At 40.2% G+C, this 20,531-nt stretch overlaps 1 protein-coding gene across 3 annotated transcripts in view; it reads left to right on the plus strand.

The window, feature by feature from the left end:
- SNX24 (sorting nexin 24) overlaps positions 1 to 20,531 on the plus strand; it is a 175,847-nt gene that overhangs the window by 86,768 nt on the left and 68,548 nt on the right. For all 3 annotated transcript variants that reach the window (XM_028493161.2, XM_028493162.2, XM_024122619.3), the window contains exon 2: positions 7,331 to 7,414. In XM_028493161.2, coding sequence (XP_028348962.1) covers positions 7,331 to 7,414 — 84 coding nt within the window. The remainder of the gene's footprint in view (positions 1 to 7,330; positions 7,415 to 20,531) is intronic.

The following is a 20,531-nucleotide window of genomic DNA, read 5'->3' on the forward strand; positions in this document are numbered from 1 at the left end:
TTCTGGAAATCTCTGAGAGCAAGGATGTCTACAAGACTAGAGGCCTAGACAGGTACATCAGGTCTCTGTGATTTTATGTGAGATAGTTGGTATGGAAACCTATGCCTCTATAAACACTGGTCAAAATATACCCAATTAGTTCTCACTTCCTAATCATATTGTCAAAGTGACGAATAGCCAGTGTTGATCAGGATGGGCCAGGCATTCCATATCCTATTGGTGGCAGGGTGACTTAGTACATTTGAGGGGATAAATTTGGCAAAATTTTTGGTAATTTATCTTATATATGTATGTGTGTAAGTACATGTACAGGAACAAGGATGAGATATATTTATATATAGATACATTAATCATTAATATATGTAAATAAAATATAAGTATATATAGAGACATATAAACATGTTTTATATATATTTATATATAAGTAAACATATTAAAAAATATACAGTGCAAAATACTACAGTAACTTAATATCCATCTTAGGGTCCGAATTAAACAAAGTATGGTAACAATCGTACATGGTAGTACTATGTAGCCAGTAAAGAATGAGATATGTCAAAATGTGCTGATTAATGAAGATGTCTGATATGTATTAAATAAAGTAAAAAATAAAAGTAGTAGAAAAAATAAAGTAGTAGAACTATATGCTATAGCTCTAGTTGTGTAAGAAAATAAAATAACTTCTTTTACATGTATACATACAGAGCTTATAAGAGTATAGACAATTTCTGAAAGGATGTTTAAGATACCTCTTAAGTTGGCAAGGACCTATACAAGTCTCTTATGTAAGAAACATATTTTTCAGTTTATATCCTTTGGACTTTTTGAAAATTCTTTTGCATAAGCACATATTATTTTTTTAATAGATCTTTATTGGAGTATAATTGCTTCACAATACCGTGTTAGTTTCTGTTGCACAACAAAGCGAATCAGCCATATGCATACACGTCCCCATATCCCCTCCCTCGAGCCTCCCTCCCATCCTCGCTATCCCACCCCTCTAGGTCATTTCAAAGCACTGAGCCTATCTCTCTGTGCTATGCTGCTACTTCCCACCAGCCAACTGTTTTACGTTCGGTAGTGTATATATGTCAGTGCTACTCCCACTTCACCCCAGCTTCACCCTCCCACCCCCTGTCCTCAAGTCCATTCTCTATGTCTACCTCTTTATTCCTGCCCTGCAACTAGGTTCATCAGTACCGTTTTGTTTTGTTTTTTTTTTTAGATTCCATATATATGAATTAGCATACGGTATTTGGTTTTCTTTCTGACTTACTTCATCCTGTATGACAAACTCTAGGTCCATCCACCTCACTATAAATAACTCAATTTTGTTTTTTTTTATGGCTGAGTAATATTCCATTGTATATATGTGCCACATCTCCTTTATCCATTCATCTGTCGATGGACATTTAGGTTGCTTCCATGTCCTGGCTATTGTAAATAGTGCTGCAATGAACATTGTGGTGCATGTCTCTTTTTGAATTATGGTTTTCTCTGGGTATATGCCCAGTAGTGGGATTGCTGGGTCATATGGTAGTTCTGTTTGTAGTTTTTTAAGGAACCTCCATACTGTTCTCCATAGTGGCTGTATCAATTTACATTCCCACCAACAGTGCAGGAGGGTTCCCTTTTCTCCACACCCTTTCCAGCATTTATTGTTTCTAGCTTTTTTGATGATGGCCATTCTGACTGGCATGAGGTGATACCTCATTGTGGTTTTGATTTGCATTTCGCTAATAATTAGTGATGTTGAGCATCTTTTCATGTGCCTCTTGGCCATATGTATGTCTTCCTTGGTGAAATGTCTATTTAGGTCTTCCGCCCATTTTTTAATTGGATTGTTTTTTTGATATTGAGCTCCGTGAGCTGTTTGTATACTTTGGAGGTTAATCCTTTGTCTGTTGTTTCATTTGCAAATATTTTCTCCCATTCTGAGGGTTGTCTTTTTGTCTTGTTTATGGTTTCCTTTGCGGTGCAAAAGCTTTTAAGTTTAATTAGCAAAAGCCATACAAGCTGAGATTTGGAACCACAGTGTAAGGAGACTGAGGGGGTGGTATGGGTACAGATCCTGACAAGAAAAGGTAATATAAAAAGTATTTTTCTACTCTATAGAATTGTATGCTTTTTATATAGATCAGTGTTTGCTTGAGAGGAGCACAGGCTCCAAATAGTTAGGGGTATGGAACTCATGCCAAGACCGCCACCACCCCTCTGCCCAGGGTCCTCTGTTCCTGCAAAGCCCCTCCAGAGGGCAGAACCTTGGGAGGAGACTGGATGGAAGGCATTGTCCTCACTCCAGAATGTTTCTCCCACTTGTACGTGTTTCGTCTCCCCCAGTGAACAGGACTATATAAGGGATTCTGTTCATTGGGAATCAGTATTGTGCGGTGATTAAGAAGCAGATTCAGGAACCAAATTGCTGAGTTCAAAATGTTTCAGTAGCTACCATGGGCAAGATACTTAATCCATGCCTCAGTTTCCTCACCTGTAAAATGGAGATAATAGTACCTATCCCATGTGGGGTTGTTGTGACAATTAAATGAGTGATTTTCATGGTAAAGGAGCTTGGAGCAGTGCCTTTATATAAGTGTTATAGAAGTCTTTGTTGTTGTTGTTGTTGTTATTGGTTGTTACCATTTGGGAAAAATTACCTAAATACTTTAAAAATAATAATTAAAAATTTAACTGACATTAAATTGTACATTGATTTTGAACATGCTACTTTACATAGAACATATTTACATAACTGAAGTATATATGCATTGACTCACTCTTACAGGGTTGGTTATTTATAGAAATATTTGAAAAATTTGCTCTCAAACTTATTTTTTTCTTCCTTTACTATGTATTGTCTCTGTTTTCTGGCCGCTTCTTCAGATTTTTCTCTTTCTGAATGGTTTTAAACAATCTGATTCTGATTTGCCTTGGATTTTTGCTTTTTATTTTATGTTTCTTGAGCTTGGGTCCGTTGGTCTTCTTGGATCTGTGGGTTTATAGTTTCTATCAAATCGAGAAAATTTTGGTCAAGATTTCTTCAAATATATTTGTCTTTCTCCCCAGCCCCTCTCCCCCATCTCACCTCTACTGTGAGGACTCCAATTATACATGCATTTTGATGTTTAAAGTCATCCCATAGTTCACAGATGCTCTGTTGATTTACCTTTTAGTTTTTTCCTCCTCCATTTTGTTTTGTACAGTTTCTCTTGCCAGGTCTTTAAGTTTACTTACCTTTTCTTCTGTGGTGTCTCACGCACTATTAATCCCATCCAGTGTTTGTTTTTTTTAATCACAGACATTTTTTGTCTCCTCAATAGGACCCAGACCTGTTGTCTAAGTCTTTTTTATAGCTTCCATACCTCTACTTAACATAGTCAACCTTTCTTCTAGATTCTTTTTTTTTTAATTTATTTATTTTATTTATTTATTTTTGACTGTCGGGTCTTAGTTGCTGCACGCGGGCTTTCTCTAGTTGCTGCGAGTGGGGGCTACTCTTTGTTGTGGTGCGCGGGCTTCTCATTGCAGTGGCTTCTCTTGTTGCAGAGCACAGGCTCTAGGCACACGGGCTTCAGTAGTTGCAGCATGTGGGCTCAGTAGTTGTGACTCGAGCACAGGCTCAGTAGTTGTAGCGAACGGGGCTTAGTTGCTCTGCAGCATATGGGATCCTCCCGGACCAGGGATTGAACCTGTGTCCCCTGCACTGGCAGGCGGACTCTCAACCACTGTGCCGCCAGTGAAGCCCTCTTCTAGGTTCTTGAACATAAGAAATTTTCTTATAACAATTTTAATGCTTTTGTCTACTAATTTCATCGTCTATGTCATTTCTGGATTAGTTTCTATTGATTTTTCTTTTCTTTATGAATTGAATTTTCTTGCTTCTTTTTGCTTAGATGCTAGACTTTGTACATTTTATCTTGTTGGGTGCTGAATATTTTTATATTCCTAAAAATATTCTTGAGCTTCGCTCTGGCATGTGGTTACGTTACTCAGAAATAATTTGCTCTCTTCAGGTCTTGCTTTTAAGCTTTGTTGCTCTGGACTAAAAGAGCTTTTAGTCTACATTACTTTAGCTCCACTCCTGAGACAAGACCCTTCTGAATTCTCTAACGAACACTTCATGAATTAAGAGGTTTTCTACCCTGGCTTTTCAGAACAGGCACTGTGCCCAGGTGTCTAAGCTCTGAGCGCTGTTCTCTCTAATCTCTTCTTGTCCTTGGGTAGTTTCCCCAGTCTCATATGCTGCTGAGGATTCAGCTGAATGCTGGAGGGAGACCTCTGACAGGTCTCAGGAGTTCCCTCTGTGTGCAACTCACTCCTCTCCAAAACTCTCGCCTGGGAACTTGAATTGCTATGGCTTTCCCTCACTCTCCCCTCCCTGTCCTTGACTCAGGGAGCCTTATGGCTCTGCCTGGGGTAACCTTAGGGCTCACTCTGCTTGTCTCCCATCTCTCACTGTCATTCATTTCCTCATGTCCAATGTCTTAAGAGTCACTTTCCCCACATACTTGTCCAGTTTTTTAGTTGTTTCAAGTGGGAGGGTTACTGCTCCCTGTTACTCTATCTTGGCCAGAAGTGGATATCACCCTGCTCTCGGCTCTACCTTAAATTAAAAAATAAAAATAAAAATAGAATAAAGACAAAGAGCCCTTCTCTACCCACCTGCGGTCTGAAATTCCAGAGGCAGTGACATTCAACTCTCGTTACACGTTTTCCTGGTGTCCCTCTAGATTTTGTACCTCTCACTGCCCCTCTGTTCAGAGAGGCCTCCTCTTACCACACTGTCTAAAACAGCACCCTTGTTTAGCTCTGTCTCATCACTCTGCTGTGTTCTTCACTGCACTTTTTGTGTTTCGACTTTACCATATTTGTTTATATGTTTATGATTGGCCTTCCTCACTAGAAAGGATATATGTTCCATGAAGACACGAAGACTGGGCTCTTCTCTGTTCTCTTCTCTGCTGAATCCTCAGAGCCTAGAACAACTTCTTGGCACATTGTAGTCCCTTAGTAAATATCTGTTAAATAATTAAATGAATGAATGCCAGATACTGTGCTGTGTGTTTTCCAAACATCATCCTTTGCTGCCCCCACCTTAGAGGTAGATAACAACTACTAGGAGCTTGCCAGGAAAGCCAAGAAAGAAGAGGATTTTCCTGGCAGCAGGGCAAACATGTATCAGAAAATATTTTTTTTAAAAAGTCTGGTATGGAATTTAGGAAGATAAGATTTATTAAACTGACTCCATTTCTTTCTTCATTCACATTGTCATGGAAGTTCTGATTAAGCAACTTCCTTTCCAAGGTGTTTTCCCAGAATTTAAAAGAAAGAAGGCCTAACAGTATTAGGTATATTGTGCATTTTAAAAATGGCAATATAATAAAAATATTAGAATTAAAATTTATCACATATTTTTCACTATGTGTGCACGTGTGTGTATGTATAATACTTCCCCCCACTGCACCCAAAGTGAATTTAGCGATTGTGAAAAGTAACTGTGGACCTTGGTAATGGAGCCATCTGGTCGATAGAAGGGATGACATTCCATGAGACAGCTGCTGTGTAATGTGTCTTATCCGTGGCTTTCAGGAGGGGGCACCTGAGGGGCAACCTAGTAGGTTGAACCTTACCGAGTCTTCAACTTTCTCCTCCTTCTGTGGATTCTTCAGCAAACGTGCCAATTAAAGTGATGGTTTTTGTGATGAAGCCTCAAGTAACTGGACTCAAAACATAACTTCATTTATTTCATGTAGCTCAGCAGATGGAAACTACTTTCATTGCTCCCACATTGTCCTGATTTAAATCTGGGACCTGACACTAAAGAGGGGGCTCTGTATGCTATTAACCAAGCCCCCAAGTTGAAGCTGTGCTTCTTTTGTTGGTGTTTCTCATGGTGCTTTCCTCATTGTATTCCTGGCTTTGAATGGTCTTTGCAGAAGAATAATTTTCTTTAGTGAACTAGTAAACAAAATTTTTTTCTAAAAAATAATGTATGTATATCTGAGAGTTTGAAGCATATGCATATGTTTTTAGAAGAAAATATTTTCACTAATTCACCAAAGAAAAGTATTTTTTAGGGGGATTTCTTGGGGAAAAAAACAGTTGATTAAATTGATAAAAATTTACCACTTTAATAAAAGCAGGTTTCTTAAACTGAGTCATGGAACAGAAGATTTTGTTTCTTATTGGAAGGAGTGCAAAAATACGAACACATTTTATGTTTGATGATATAGTTTCTGGCTTTCCAAAAAAGTCACATTTACATATAAGGCAGAAATATAAAGCCATAGAGATCTATTTTCATAATGAAGGTGTGTGACCTCATATCTCATATTCTAACTTTAAGTAGTTCTTTTTAGGGCTAAAGTAAGCCTGCTTTTAACACTCTTCAATGTCACATGACCTCAACTTTAGTTTCGTTTTCTTCAGAAGGGCAATTGAAATGGGAACCCAGGCTTACTAAGTCATGGAACAATTCCACTTCATCTTGGTGATGACAAACTCTAGCTCAGCAGAGCAGGAGTCAAAGACAAACTCTAGGAAATAACAGAGCACCTTCTCTTCAGCTCCTGTCAAGCAGCCTTCCCCCACCCACTTTAACATCGTGTTCTCGTGAGCATTTCATAATATTCCTCATCCCTTGTTCCCCGTCTTGACCCACTGACCTAAGAATCAAGAAAGTGTCATGTTAGTGCCTACTAATTAGTGCACCCAGAGAGCCTTTTCATCTGGCCTTTCAACCTCCTGGAGGTGGGAGCACAAGCTGTCAGTCGTATCACGCAGGGAAAATGAACCTTTACTACATTTTCCCTGTTTTGCAAACAGCAGAATTAGCCAGCTGAGACTGGAGATGAATATGCAGGTTAGGAAGAAATTAACCTAAAAGGCACTACTGTTTGGATTATTGTCTTAGAGATGACACAGCACTGCCCGCATTGAAATACCCATAACAAAATGCCTGCCGTGGGCCTGTGATTTTTGCCAGACTGTCGCTGTGGCGTCACACTTGTGTTTCAGCGCCATCATATGCATTTGATGAAGTAATTTTAGGAGAGAAGTGTTCTCTGATTAAAAAGTTAAGGAGCATTTTAAGGCATTTAAGTTGCCACTGTTTTTAGACACGTTTGTGGGGATACTGCCGTTTGTTAGTGAGCATTTGGCACCAGGGCTCATTAATCAGTGCTGTTGGGCCAGGGTCTCCTGAGCCTTCTGGGTTTTGGGAGATCAGCTACTGTAATTAAAGGGATGAAATATATCATGGTCACAAACTTACCACATCAGACAATTGAGGGTTTGGAACTGGTGGAATTAATCTTTTTTATTTTTTTCTCAGGTATTTAAGATAGAAGTGCTAATGAATGGAAGAAAACATTTTGTTGAAAAAAGGTACAGCGAATTTCATGCCCTGCACAAAAAGGTAACTTCGCCCCCCCCCCGCTTTTCTCTATAAGGCAGATGGTGTAACACTAAGCCTGCTTTCTGTGGTTCCTAAGAGCTTTAATAGTTCTTGGAACAGGTTGACTTCTTTTATCACGAAGTAAATTTCCTTGTAAAATAAATTGTTCTGTCCTTTCAGGGTGTGCTTTCTGAGTAGGTGGGTTTTCTGTTAAGATCTTTTGCATAAATAGATGTGTGACAGCAAGCTGTTTGTATTATACTGTGCTGGGTGTTGTAGGTTCAGAAAGAATAAGACCCAGACCCTGTTTTATCCATAAAATACACTTAATGTGTTTTACACAAAGGAAAAAAACAAAAGAAATGATCATTTTACAGGAAGAAATTTATTAAAATCAACTTACACTTACATATACATGGAAAAAAATATACATGTCACATGTATTCAAGGACTGTTTGGGTATCATGTAAAGGGGGATCATAGCTTCTTCTGAATTATAAAGGCTGCTCTACAAGACTGGTGTTTCAGTTCTCAGATCCCTTTCATTAAAAGCCTTGGATAAAAGAAACAAGAAGGCAAAAGGAATAGCTGAGTTTTAGGAGACATGGTCAGTAAAGAGTAGAAGAGGGAATAATTTTTATTTTCTACCAAAATTTAATGTTTTGAAGGTTATAAATTAGTATTGAGGTGATGAAATTACCTTAATAACTAGAAATACCTAATGAAATTGCCCAGAAAATCACGACATATGAGTTAATGCAGTTTTACCATTTTTTTTGTATACATATATATTCATATCTGTGTATATATAATGTATATGTGTATATATATATATACTTCCTATATATGAATATGTATATTTATACACACACACATATAAAATGTATGGCACAGTTCAGTTTCTTCACTTTTGTTACTTTGTTAGGTAAGAAGTTAGTGGAAAGATACTGAGTAAGTATGTTCAGAAAGAATCTATTCTTTTAACTTCCTTAAGGACCGCTTAAATTTTCTGAAAAATGTCAGTGCATAAATGATGTGATAGTGTGCTTACTCTGTATTAAAAGCTCTGTAGCTAAAATTAAAATTTCTTACTTTTTGGTAGTCCGGAGAATAGAGTATTGAGTAAAAACTTTCACAGGTTATATTGAGAAGTGAGTGAGCCTCTTTCCCTCTGTTTTCTTTTAAAGAGGAGCTGTTAGTTATCTGTACACTTTTCCATTAGGATGGTAAGGGATAATTTACCTTGAATTTTCCAGTTAAAATTGTGTTACATCCAGGTTTACTTCCAAAAGAAACAACACAGGTGAAATACAGATTTAGGCTGGGTGTTGCCAGCTGACTTCATAAAAGCCCTACCCCTCAACCCGGGGCCTCAAAGAGAAACAAACATGGAGTCTGGGTCTCACGTCCTTCTCAATCAAGAGTTTCTGGCTTTGTTCACTTGTTTATCGAGGAAACAGATTCTAGAGAGATTTCTGCTGGGTACCTCATGAAATAAGTCTGTACAATGGGATTAAAACCAGAGCTCCTCGGGGCTTCCCTGGTGGCGCAGTCGTTGAGAGTCCGCCTGCCGGTGCAGGGGACACGGGTTTGTGCCCTGGTCCGGGAGGATCCCACATGCCGCGGAGCGGCTGGGCCCATGAGCCATGGCCGCTGAGCCTGCGCTCCGCAACGGGAGAGGCCACACACACACAAAAAAAAACAAACCAGAACTCCTCCCCCTCCCCAGCCTCTGATGCTAGAGTCTGGACCAGGCAGCCTGTCACATGCAAGCCTCCTTCCTAACCTGCCAGGTCTCCATTACCCCGACACAGCCCAGCTGTCTCCACCAGATACTTGGGGACCAACTCCACACGAGGCACAGCTGGGTGACTGCCAATTAGGCCCGCCCTGAGCAAGAGGCTGCTCATGCTTCTTATGAGTGGAGGGTGACTCATTCTGCTCTCTTCTCTAATACAATTTATTTTCTTTTGCAGAAGAGGACCCTTTCCCCAGTGATTATAGGCAGTTCTTACATTCTCACAGTCAAAAAAGATTTCTAGATTTTCTAGAACTCTTCTCTCAACTTCTGCAATTCTGTTAATAATTTTAGCTATTCTTAAAATTATATCATCAAGTCTATTAGAATTAAGAGAGTAGAAATTCTCAGATCTCTCAATTTTGCATGTTTTTGGCAGCCTCATTAAAACATCCTTACAGGGACTTAGAGAAAAAAATAACATTGTGGGGCAGAGTTTTAGTTGGCAGACACTAAACCTTGTGTGTTATAGAGCAGAAAGGGGCTGCTAGAAGTCTCCTTTATTTGTCCCATTTTATAATTGTATTAGATTTGGTGAAAAGGTATTATAAAAGACAATTATTATAAAAGACAATTAAGTACAAATAATGGCAAGGTGTAAAAATAAACATAAATCTGTAATCTTGACTGTAAAGTTGTGTGTTAAGGAGGATTGAAATGGGCAAAAAAATTAATCAGAATACACAAGCTTTAGTGATTACTGCTGCCACCTTGTACAAATTTATCCTTTTATTAGAATTTTGGTACCCCAGTTTCCATATTTGAATTTTGTAATATATGCTTTGAATGTTCTGTTTTTACATGAACTATCTTCCCTTTAAATTCAAGTTAAATCTATTCCTGTTTAATTTTTTTGAATATTCAGTTATTTCTGCAGTGGATGCCATTTGCTCTGTTGCCAGTGTCCTGATTTCTCTTACACTTTACATTACACTTGTTAAAGGTTTTAGCCAGTGTCCCCAAGTTAATTCTAAAATCATATAGGAACTATTAATAAATGCTTTGTACCTTTAGAATAGTAGTTGCATGGCTCATCTCCATATACCACAAACACACAAAAATGCCTCCTGGCTTATTGTCAGGCTCATTTTGAGGCAGAAACTAAAACCATTACCCATTTGACAGTTCATCTGGTTGTTTGAAGTTCTTAACGATTACTACTTCTCCCAAACTTTTATAATTTTTGATATTAAAGTTTGAAAACAATATTCGCATCCTCTACACTATTCTTAGGATTTCTTTCTAATTTTTAGAAAAATTCAAGGGTGTTTTTTTTTTCCTATATGCTTTATTTTCGTCCCTTCAAGTAAGCTTAGTTTTTTAGATTATAAAGCTAAATCTTGCAGAAAGTTTGGGGACAGGAGAAATAACTCCTTGTTACCAACATTTATTTCTGCTATGCTAATACAATTGCTGTTTTCCTTCTTTTCTTGCATTTTTTAATGGAACAAATGCTACTGTGCTAGTGGGATTCCTTCATGGTGATAATTATGATGTAGAAGTTAAGTGTGGAAGCTCTGGCAGCAGAATGTTCCTGAGCCTGCCTTTATCTCTTAAGTCCATGGAGCAAGTTGAGTGATCTTTCTGTGCCTCTGGTTCCCCCATTTTAATATGGGAACAGTGAATGTGCTAACTTCACAAGACTGTTTTCCAGACTAAATGAAATAGTGTGCATTGCATGGTCAACTTCTAATGATTGATAGCCTTCATTATATAACTTTTTTTTTCCATTTTCAAGACTGTTTCCTTTAAGCTAGATTACAAAAGAAGCATTTTCTGTTAAAGAGTATAGATATTTTTACAGCTCCAGTTATATATTACCAAATTACTTTTTTCCAAAATGGTTATAGCAGATTTGTAATGCAACCAGCAAGCATGAAAGTATCTCACCAGCTTTGCATATTACCCCCCCAAATGATATGTATTTAGCAAGCTATATATGTTGCCTTTTTGCTGTTTTAATTGGTACGTCTTAAGTTTATGATTGTAGTCCCTCTTTTTGGAATTCTCTTTATGTGCTTTCCCATTTTTCTGCTAGGGTCTCTGTTGTTTTTTGATCATTAGTTTGCATGGCCTATTAATAAAATATTAGCCACTTGATGAATCTGTTTTTCACCATGGACTTTTTAATTTTGGCTATGATATTTATTTTAATTTGCAAAAGTTTTACATTTTTATGGTCTCTAATATGTCAGTTTCACCCTTTCAGACTATATGTAAGATTCGTTTTTCTTCCAGAGCTCTGGAAGTATTTGATTTCACTTTCTTTTAGTTTTTCTAGATTGGTAGTTTTTGAAGTGTGAACTTTGGGTGACCTGAATCCGAACAGTATTTATGAAATTGCAGATTCCTGGGCACCACCAGGCATGCCGAATCAGAATCTTGGTGATAGAGCCCAGTAATCTGCATGTTAAACCAGCATCCCAGGTGATCTTAATGCCTGTTGAAGTTTGAGAATTCCTATTGTGTCATTATGTTTTTAAAGGCATCTCTTAGACACAACCCTCCCTACCTCCCCCTGCATCACACACTGAAGCCACAAGGTGTGAAACCTTGGAAGCCTTTCCTACCTTTGTCTTATCTTTCACTTCCAGGGTGTCAGCAAGTCCTGTTGATTCATTCTTCCAAACTTCTGTAATAAACACCATTTAATTTTTCATTTTGTACTCCCACCATCTCAATACAGAGTCTTGCTACTTTATGTAAGTATTTCTTTAACTGTTTCTCATACTTGTCTTCTTATTCATCCTCTGCTGCAGGCAATTTTCCTAGAGTACTATTTTCATCTTCATTTTATTTATTAATGTCCTTCCCTCTGTGTTCTCATCTATTCAAACAAAACTAAAACGTTTCAGGTTCTTCTTTCAGGTGAGTTTCTTTTATTCCTTCATCTCTTTGTTCTTGGAACTCCTTTTCCATTTAGGAGGTTTTTACTTAATTTTAAAACGTCTGAGATAATTAAAACTTAGTTATCCCTAAGCTTTGTCTAACTAGAAGATATATTTTAAAAAACTAGGGACCATGTCCTTAACTAGACTTATCCTGGTGATCATTTTGTATTGTATAGAAATATCAAGTCATTGCCAGGAACTAACATAGTGTTGTAGGTCAATTACACTTCAAAAACAAATAAACAAACTCATAGAAAAAGAGATCAAATTTGTGGTTACCAGAGTCAGGGGGGTAGAGGGAAGTGGAATTGAATAAAGGCAGTCAAAAGACACAAACTTACAGTTATAAGATAAATAAGTACTAGGGATGTAATGTACAACATGATAAATATAATCAACACTGCCGTACATTATATATGAAAGTTGAGAGTAAATCCTAAGAGTTCTCATCACAAGGAAGAAGATTTTTTTCTTTTTCTTTAATTTTGTATCTATAGATGAGACAGTGGATATTCACTAAACTTACTGGGCAATCGTTTCATGATGTATGTAAGTAAAATCGTTATGCTGTACACCTTAAACTTATGCAGTGCTGTATGTCACTTATATCTCAATAAAACTAGAAGGAAATAAATAAATAAAAGTAGGGACCATGTCTTATTTTTTGTACCTTCCTCACTGTGTCTGTTAGTGTTGGGCACTTATTAGGTGTTAAATAAGTATTTGGCAAATGGGATATTTGGAGAATATTATGCATTTTTATGAATTGCTGGAGGAATGCTTTGGTCAACAAGAACAGTTTCTACTGTGGGAGTTTAGTTCACTGTGAGTCTAACCCCAAGCTACACTTGCCCCTGTTTCGTAGCTCTGCCAGTACAGGGTGGGAAAACACCACCACCACACTGAAACCAGAACAGATGCCCACCCTGTTCTTCTCTGGCCACTCTCAGCAGAGTATCTTCGAAAAAAAATAAAGTTATCGGGTGCTCTCCTCACAGCTCAGGCCCAGGCTGTGACAGGGTAAGAGCTTTCTCTGTGACCCCCTGCCCTACACCACAGGCTGCGCCCCGCTACAGCCAGGTAACTTGCACCGTCAATGGGGGTCCTGGAAAGCAGCTTCCCTCCCGAGGCCCCAGTCCCCGGTGTGGAGAGGAAAGCCTTCCCTGCATGGCAGACTGCTGAGCCCAGTTTGCATTGCCTTCCCAGCTGTCAGTTCCAGCCCAGCCTTTTATTCACAAAAGTTGTTTCAGGGAAATATGGTGCTGGTTCATTCCTAAATGAATGAGTTCTTGTGACTGCCTGCTTTTGGCTTGAGTAGAATATTGCATTCTCATATTTAATTTAACGAAGTCCACATTTCAGAAGAACCAAAAAACTGCCATATGGGGCTAAACCAGGGGTACGGCACCTCGTGAAGTGTCTCTAAAGGGAACCCTGAGGAGGTAGGGTGACAACATGGAGTAAAAGATTGAATGCTACCCCAAGTGTCCCCCACGTCTTTCCCTAACCTTTTTTCCCTTTTTCATCTTTTTATTCACGTGCTTGGGAAAAGTATTTCTGTTCCTTTTGGTGGAAAGTGGTTGCTATCACCAGCGTATATGCAGCAGGTCTTTACGGAGTAAGTTCTGTGTCAGCTCCTCTAACGGTATGAGAAGGGAAGGGAGTGGTCATGCCAGGCAGAGGGGATTGTGTTTGTGGTATCGTGGAATCTGGTCCCTATCTGCGGGGATCAGAGAGGCCATTTGGCTGGACGCAGCCTGGACGCAGTTAATCATCGGATGGAGTGTCAGAGGGGTATTTATCTTGTAAGCAGCTGAGGCCTCCTGGACACATATTGTCTTGGGTTTGTCTCTCCTCATCTAGAGCCCTTCATTACAAACCTACAAACGCTGTCACCGAGCCCAGCAGCTATGATGATCGGCTTCCTCAGTACCCCTGACATAAATAAAAAGGAAAAATCTTTTCAGTACTATATCTTCAAGAGTTTTTATAAGAAGGAGAGAAGGACAGATAATGGTGTTGATTTTCTATTCTGAAATGTAAGAAATGTTGTGGTTCAGTAGTGTTAAAGAAGTTTCTTTTTGTTTAAAGTGAAACTTAATAAGCTTTTTACCTCCAAGTAATTAGCATTTTCTGGCTTTGTTCTTGTTTGAGAAATACCTCAAATAGTGTGGAGATGAGATATGTATTTATTCCCTTACAGATGATCATAAATTACTCCTCTCTCTCTCTCTCTCCCCTCCCCCAATACTGAATCAGTCTCATCAATAAATTAATATGTTAAGTATTTCCCATTGAACGAAATAGGACTCACCTTTGACCCCATGCTTCCCTCCCATGTTCACCCCGTTGCTCTCCTCTCTCAGTATAATTCCTGGGAAGAGGAGCCTCTGCCTTCCTGCTTCCTGCTCTTCTTTACCCAGTGTCTTTGACTTTGCAGTATCGCTCTGCACAGTCTGATCATGCCCCTTCTAGAAACACTTCCCTGACTCAACTTACCATTTCACCTCCTCCTCACTGTTTGCCCTGCCTCTCTTCCCTGCCCCTCAGAGTTGGATGTCTCAGACCGTGGACTTTGTATTAGTTTTCTCCTGCAGCATAACAGATTGCCACAAATTTAGCAGCTTTAACAACACAAATGTGTTACCTCCGTGTTCCCGTGGGTCAGGAGTCAGGGCACAGGTTAGCTGGCTTCTCTGCTCAGAGTCTCATCGGGCTGAAGTCGGGTGTTGCCAAGACTGTGATCTCATCTGAGGCTCGGGGTCCTCTTCACGTTGTCATGTCCTCATTTGGGTAGAATTCAGTTCCTTGCAGTCATAGGACTGAGGTCCATTGTTTTCTTGGTGACAGTTAGCCAGAGGTGGTTTTGCCCTCCTCGAGGCCACCCTCAGGTCCTAGTCATGTGGCTTTGTCATAACACACAGCTCACTTCTTCAAAGCCAGCAGTCTGCCGGGACTGGGTTTCATAAACTGGGACCTGATCAAGGGATTGCCTGTCTCGTTGTGTAATGTAATCCAATCAGAGGAGTGACTATCTCACCACATTCACAGGTCCTATCCAGACCCAAGGGAAGGAATTTTATAGGCATGCACACCACGAGGCAGCATCTTGAGAGCTTCTCAGGATTCTGCCCCTCACAGACCTTTTCCTCCATCTGTACCGAACTCCCAGTGTCATGGCATCTAGTTCCGTGGCTCTCAATACCACTTAGATATTCTCACTCCCAGTTTACAGACTCATATACAACTGCCTGCAAATTATCTCCACTTGGAAGCCTGTTGGGCATCTCTGACTTGAAATCACCAAAACAGAACAATTGATTCCTTTGTGTCAGGATTATCTTTGGTTGGATATAATAGAAACTTGACTAGGTCCCTTAAACAAGTGAGAGATTAATAATTCTCACATTGCAAGAAAACTAAAAGCAGGCAGTCCAAGTTGATGTATCGATTCTGTAATATCTGTGTTCCAAGCTCCTTTTATCTTTCTGCTTCACCATCTTTACTTTAGCATGTGACTTTCACCCTCTGGTTACAACATAGCTGCTGTCCCTTCAGGCATTGTTTCCACATTTCTGTCAGAAAGAAGAGCCAGTTTCTCTTTTTGAGGAAAACAGGATCCCAACCCAGTGGACTTAAACTACATTTCATTAACAACTCTGTCACATTATAAAGGAACCTGGGAAATCAAGCTTTTTGCTTAGCATATTGGCCCTCTGAATGACGCTGGTGTTTTTTTGCTTGTTTTGTTTTATTTTACAAGAAGAAGGAGGGAGTGAATATTGGATAGGCAGCTTGCAGTATCAGCCATATCCCCACTGTGGTATTCGATTTTGCTGCAGGTGATGCTAGAACTAAAATAATGGTGACCTTAACAGTGAGATACACCTTTATTTCTCTCTCACATAAATATCTAAGGCCAGTGTGGCAGTTTCATGGGCCTCAGGGACCCAGGCTTTCCTCTTGTGGTTTCCCTCTTCTCAACACAAGGCTTCCATCTCATGGTGGAAGGTGACTGCTCCAGGTCTAGCCATTACATGGGCAAGTCAGCCAGCATGAAGGAGGAAAGGAAAGAAGGAACAGTCCTTCCCTTTAAGAACACTTCCTGAAAGCTGCATAGACATGTCTGTTTACTTGCCTTTGTCCAGAATTCAGTCATACGGCCACACATAGCTTCCAGGGAGATTGGGAGATGTGTTCTTTTTTCTGGGCGGTCATGTACTTAGCTCAAAATTAGGAGTTCTGTTCTACAGAAGAGAGGGACGGTGGATTTGGGGAGATAAATAGTGTTCTCTGCCACCTAGTCTAAACCTGGCATTCTACCACCTTTCAGTAAACAGGGCGCTGCCAGCTGAGGTCAAAGACCTAAAACAGTCAAAGTCTTGGAGTCATTCTTTTCTTTTTTTTTTTGCGGTACGCGGGCCTCTCACCGTTGTGGCCTCTCCCGTTGCGGAGCACAGGCTCTGGACGCGCAGGCTCAGCGGCCATGGCTCACGGGCCCAGCCGCTCCGCGGCATGTGGGATCCTCCCGGACCGGGGCACGAACCCGTGTCCCCTGCATCGGCAGGCAGACTCTCAACCACTGCGCCACCAGGGAAGCCCTTGGAGTCATTCTGATCACCTCCACTTTTCATACTCTGCAGCCTTCTGCTTCCCCCCACCTCCACTGCCACGACCATAGTCCACGTCACCGTCATCTTTTGCCTGGACTCCTACAGGAGCTGCTGACTGGTCTCCCTGCTTTGATTCCACCCCCTTACAGTCCATCTTGTTCATAGAATCTAGCACGAGCTCTTTAAAGTAAAAATTTTATCAGATCATTCCCTTGCTTAAGACATTCAATTTGCTTCCCATGTGAAATGATAAGCAAATTCCCTCTGCAGCCTGCAAGGCCCTACAGTGTCTGATGCTGCACCTCTCTGAACCGTCTCCTCCTTGCTGAGTTTGGAACACCAGGCTCAGCCCTCCCTTTCCATTGCTGCCTCTGCTGCAGTGTCCCTTCTCCAGCTCCTAACCTGGCTCCCTCCCAGCATGATTCAGGTGGCTCCTGAGACATTCTCACCTCACACAGGCATTTCCCCAGCTGCCCCCCAGCGCACACCCCCGTCTGTTACTCTCTGCCCTCACCCTGTTTTATTAACATGTTTATTGTTTTTTTGTCCATTTCCCGGTATTCAAGCCCCATGAAGGCAGGAGTGTCCCTAACACATAGGAGGAACTTGGTGTCTTCTGTTCCCATGACCTTCTTCAGGGGCTCTTTGTTTACCCTAGAACTTATTTTTTCTGATAGACAAAAGAATAATGTACTTTAACAAATCCTAAATTTATCCATCTTCTCCATACTATCTGCTACATGGAATCAACCTTCTTCCTGGAGGTTTTGGTTTTAACCTAGATTGATAGTTCTCTAGGCCTGCTGTGCTCAGCTGCCCTTGGGTTTCCCTTCCCCATGCTGATGGGGTAGAGCTATGAGTCCTGATCCTATTTTTCCTCTTCCTTGGTTTAATTTCTCAGTTTTCTGGCAATACATGCTCAAATTTGGGTAAAAGAAGGCATGGGAGGTAAACTTTCTCTCACACTTAACTCATGATATTCTGGTTATAAAAATCCATGTCAAATTGGATATTTGGAGTATTGATCTTCTAGCATCCATTGTTGCTGGTGACAAGTCAGTTGCCAGTGCTGTTCTGCTTCCTTTGTTTGCCAACTAATGTTTTTCCCTCTGTCTTCTCTCTGTCCTTAATATTCTGAAATCTCAACAGATAAATGTCAGTAAATGTGGATCCATTTTTCTACATTATGCTGGTACTCAGTAGGTCCCTAATCTGAAGACATATATTAGGTCCTATAAAAATTGCTTTTCTTTGAAAATGTCTTCTATTCTTTATGAAAGGCTTATTACTTTCATATTAAATCTCCTAGACTAATCCTATATGTGTTTTATCTTTTCACCTACCTTTTCTCTCATTTTGTTTATTCTACACTTTGAGAGACTTCCATCATTTTATATTCTACCTCTTTTAACTTATTTCTCTGTCATGTTTTTTTAATTTCTGTAATCTCTTTCTTCTTCTCTGATGGTTTCTTTTTCATAGCAACCTGTTCTTGTTTTTTTTAAAAACCTGTTCTTGTTTTATAGAAGCAATATCTTCTCAAATCTCCCTGCAGATATTAAAGATCTCTTCTGTTATTTGATTTCTCTGTTTCCTTTGGGATTAGTTGTTCCATTTGTTTTTCTTGTCCTTTCTCTTTCATAGTGCTGGCTTTCCTATGAAAGTGATCTCTGATTGCCCATCCAGTTATTCTGGATATTTGTCACTGGTTCCTCTGCTTTGGGTACATAAGTCTGGTCCCTCCATAGGGTGTGTCAACTTAAGGGCTTCATTATAGGGAATGAGGATAGAGAGGCAGATATTAGGCTGGGGACCCCATGAAAACCAGAATGACCAGAATGGCAAATACCCTTCTTCAACCCAAACACTTCATTCAGTTTCTTTAGGAACACTGACCCTTTTTTACTGGGTGAGGGTGTGCGTGCTTAGGGATGACACTGGACTGCTAGTCATCTCGGTGGTCTTTGGCACAGGCTAGGGCGTAGACTGATTCCTCTTCTCATTCCCTCCTCCTCTTATGCCAGTCCTGAGCACAGAGCCTCTCAGGCTGCTGAGAAGATTGATGTCCAGACCCTTCGTAGTCCCTTCCTGAGGAGGTCTGGGCTGGGGCTTCCTCTGCTCCAGTGTTTTCTTTAGATCGTGCTCCTGCTTTCCGTCTTTTAGAAAGCTGTTAATCTCTTGCTTGGTGATCGCCCCTTCCTCCCTGCCCTGTTCTCTGTGTTGTTCTGAGACCTATTCCCTTTGGCCTTTTTCTTTTTTTTTTAATATCTACCAGGACTGAATTCAGGTATATGAAACAGGAAGTCCAAATACCAGTAACCTTAAAAAAAGAGGGAGGGGGGCTATTTTTTTCCTCTTAAAAAGCAAGTCTGGAGGCGGGCAGTCTAGGATGTTGTGGCAGCTCCAGGCAGTGTGCAGGCACCAACTCCTTTTTTCTGCTTGGTCATCTGAACACCTGTCTTCCATCCTAAGAGTTGCCTCATGGTGGCAAACGGTTACAGCAGCTCCAGCCATCATAGTCGCATTCTAGGCAGGAAGGGGTGAAAGGGGAGTAGTATAGAAGGTACCAGCTAGCTGAGTCTGTTCCACTTTAAAAGAGATTTTATGGAACGCGTTTCTCAGTGATTTCTGATTACCTTTGGCCTCCACTCTCTGCAAGGGGGTGTGGGAGATTTAGCTTTTTAAGCTGAATTTAGCTGAATGCAGTATTGTTTCCAATAATTTAGGAGTTTGGTGAGGAAGACAAGGAGGATAGATTTGGACTTGCAGCTAATACTTTCACAGTGTTCTATTAGTGGCGCTTCAGGTATGGAGGGAGAAGGCAAGCATGGGCTCAGCCTAATGTCTTGAGACAAGTGCTCATCTTTGAAATGCACAAAGACCCCTTTTTCATAGTGTGCAACAAATTTCATCTTACAGTGGTTAATGAAGATATGCTTATGTATAAGAACTTTTTTTATTACAGTTTTAGATGCTGGGGTTTAGCTGTGTGCATTTTCTTAGAGGTCATTATGCCATTTCTCTGCATGTGTAGTAAAGGAGCAGTCTCAGTTAAGTTTTCCAACTTTTTACTCAGAGCATTAAAAGTCTTTCCATTTTAGAGGCAGTGTGTTAGCTTCGTCTGTGTTGCCACTGTAACAAGTTAGCATAAACTTAGTGGCTTAAAACAACAGAAATTTATTATCTTATACCTCTCAAGGTCAGAAATCCAAATTGAGTTTCACTGGGCTAAAGTTAAGGTATCAATGGGTTATAGGAGACAATTCATTCCTTTCCCTTTTCCGGCTTCCATAGGTCAGCGGGGCTCATGACCCTTCCTCTATCACCTAAGCCAGTCATGTAGCATCTTCCAGTCTCTCCCTGATCCTGGTCCTCGTGCCTCCCTCCCGATAAATCAGGATCCTTACGATTACATGGAACCCACCTGGATAATCTAGGGTAATCTCTCCGTTGTAAGACACTTAATTTAATCATATATATAAAGTACTTGGCCCTGTAAGGTAATATTCACAGATTTAGGATGCGGATGTGGTAGGATGCACCTGTGACAGGCAGCTCTAACTCAACGTCCGATAGAATTTTCCTTTATCTATATAGTCCCTTAAGACTGCTGCCCAGAAAGGCTTAGCTGAGAACCGTCACTCAGTTTTCATGAACAAAATTTAGAACTAATGCTTAGGAATTTTGGAAGGATCAGTCTTTTCTTTTTAGAACTTTTTTTAATAGAACTTTTAAGAAACTCTCCATATGATGTGGTCTAGTTCATATGGCATTTCCAGGGATGATGTTATAAGCAATTGCATTGTTTTCCTTTTTTATGTGAAAAATATGTAGAA

The sequence above is a fragment of the Physeter macrocephalus genome, chromosome 8 (assembly GCF_002837175.3).
Source record: "Physeter macrocephalus isolate SW-GA chromosome 8, ASM283717v5, whole genome shotgun sequence".
NCBI classification, from domain to species: domain Eukaryota; kingdom Metazoa; phylum Chordata; class Mammalia; order Artiodactyla; family Physeteridae; genus Physeter; species Physeter macrocephalus.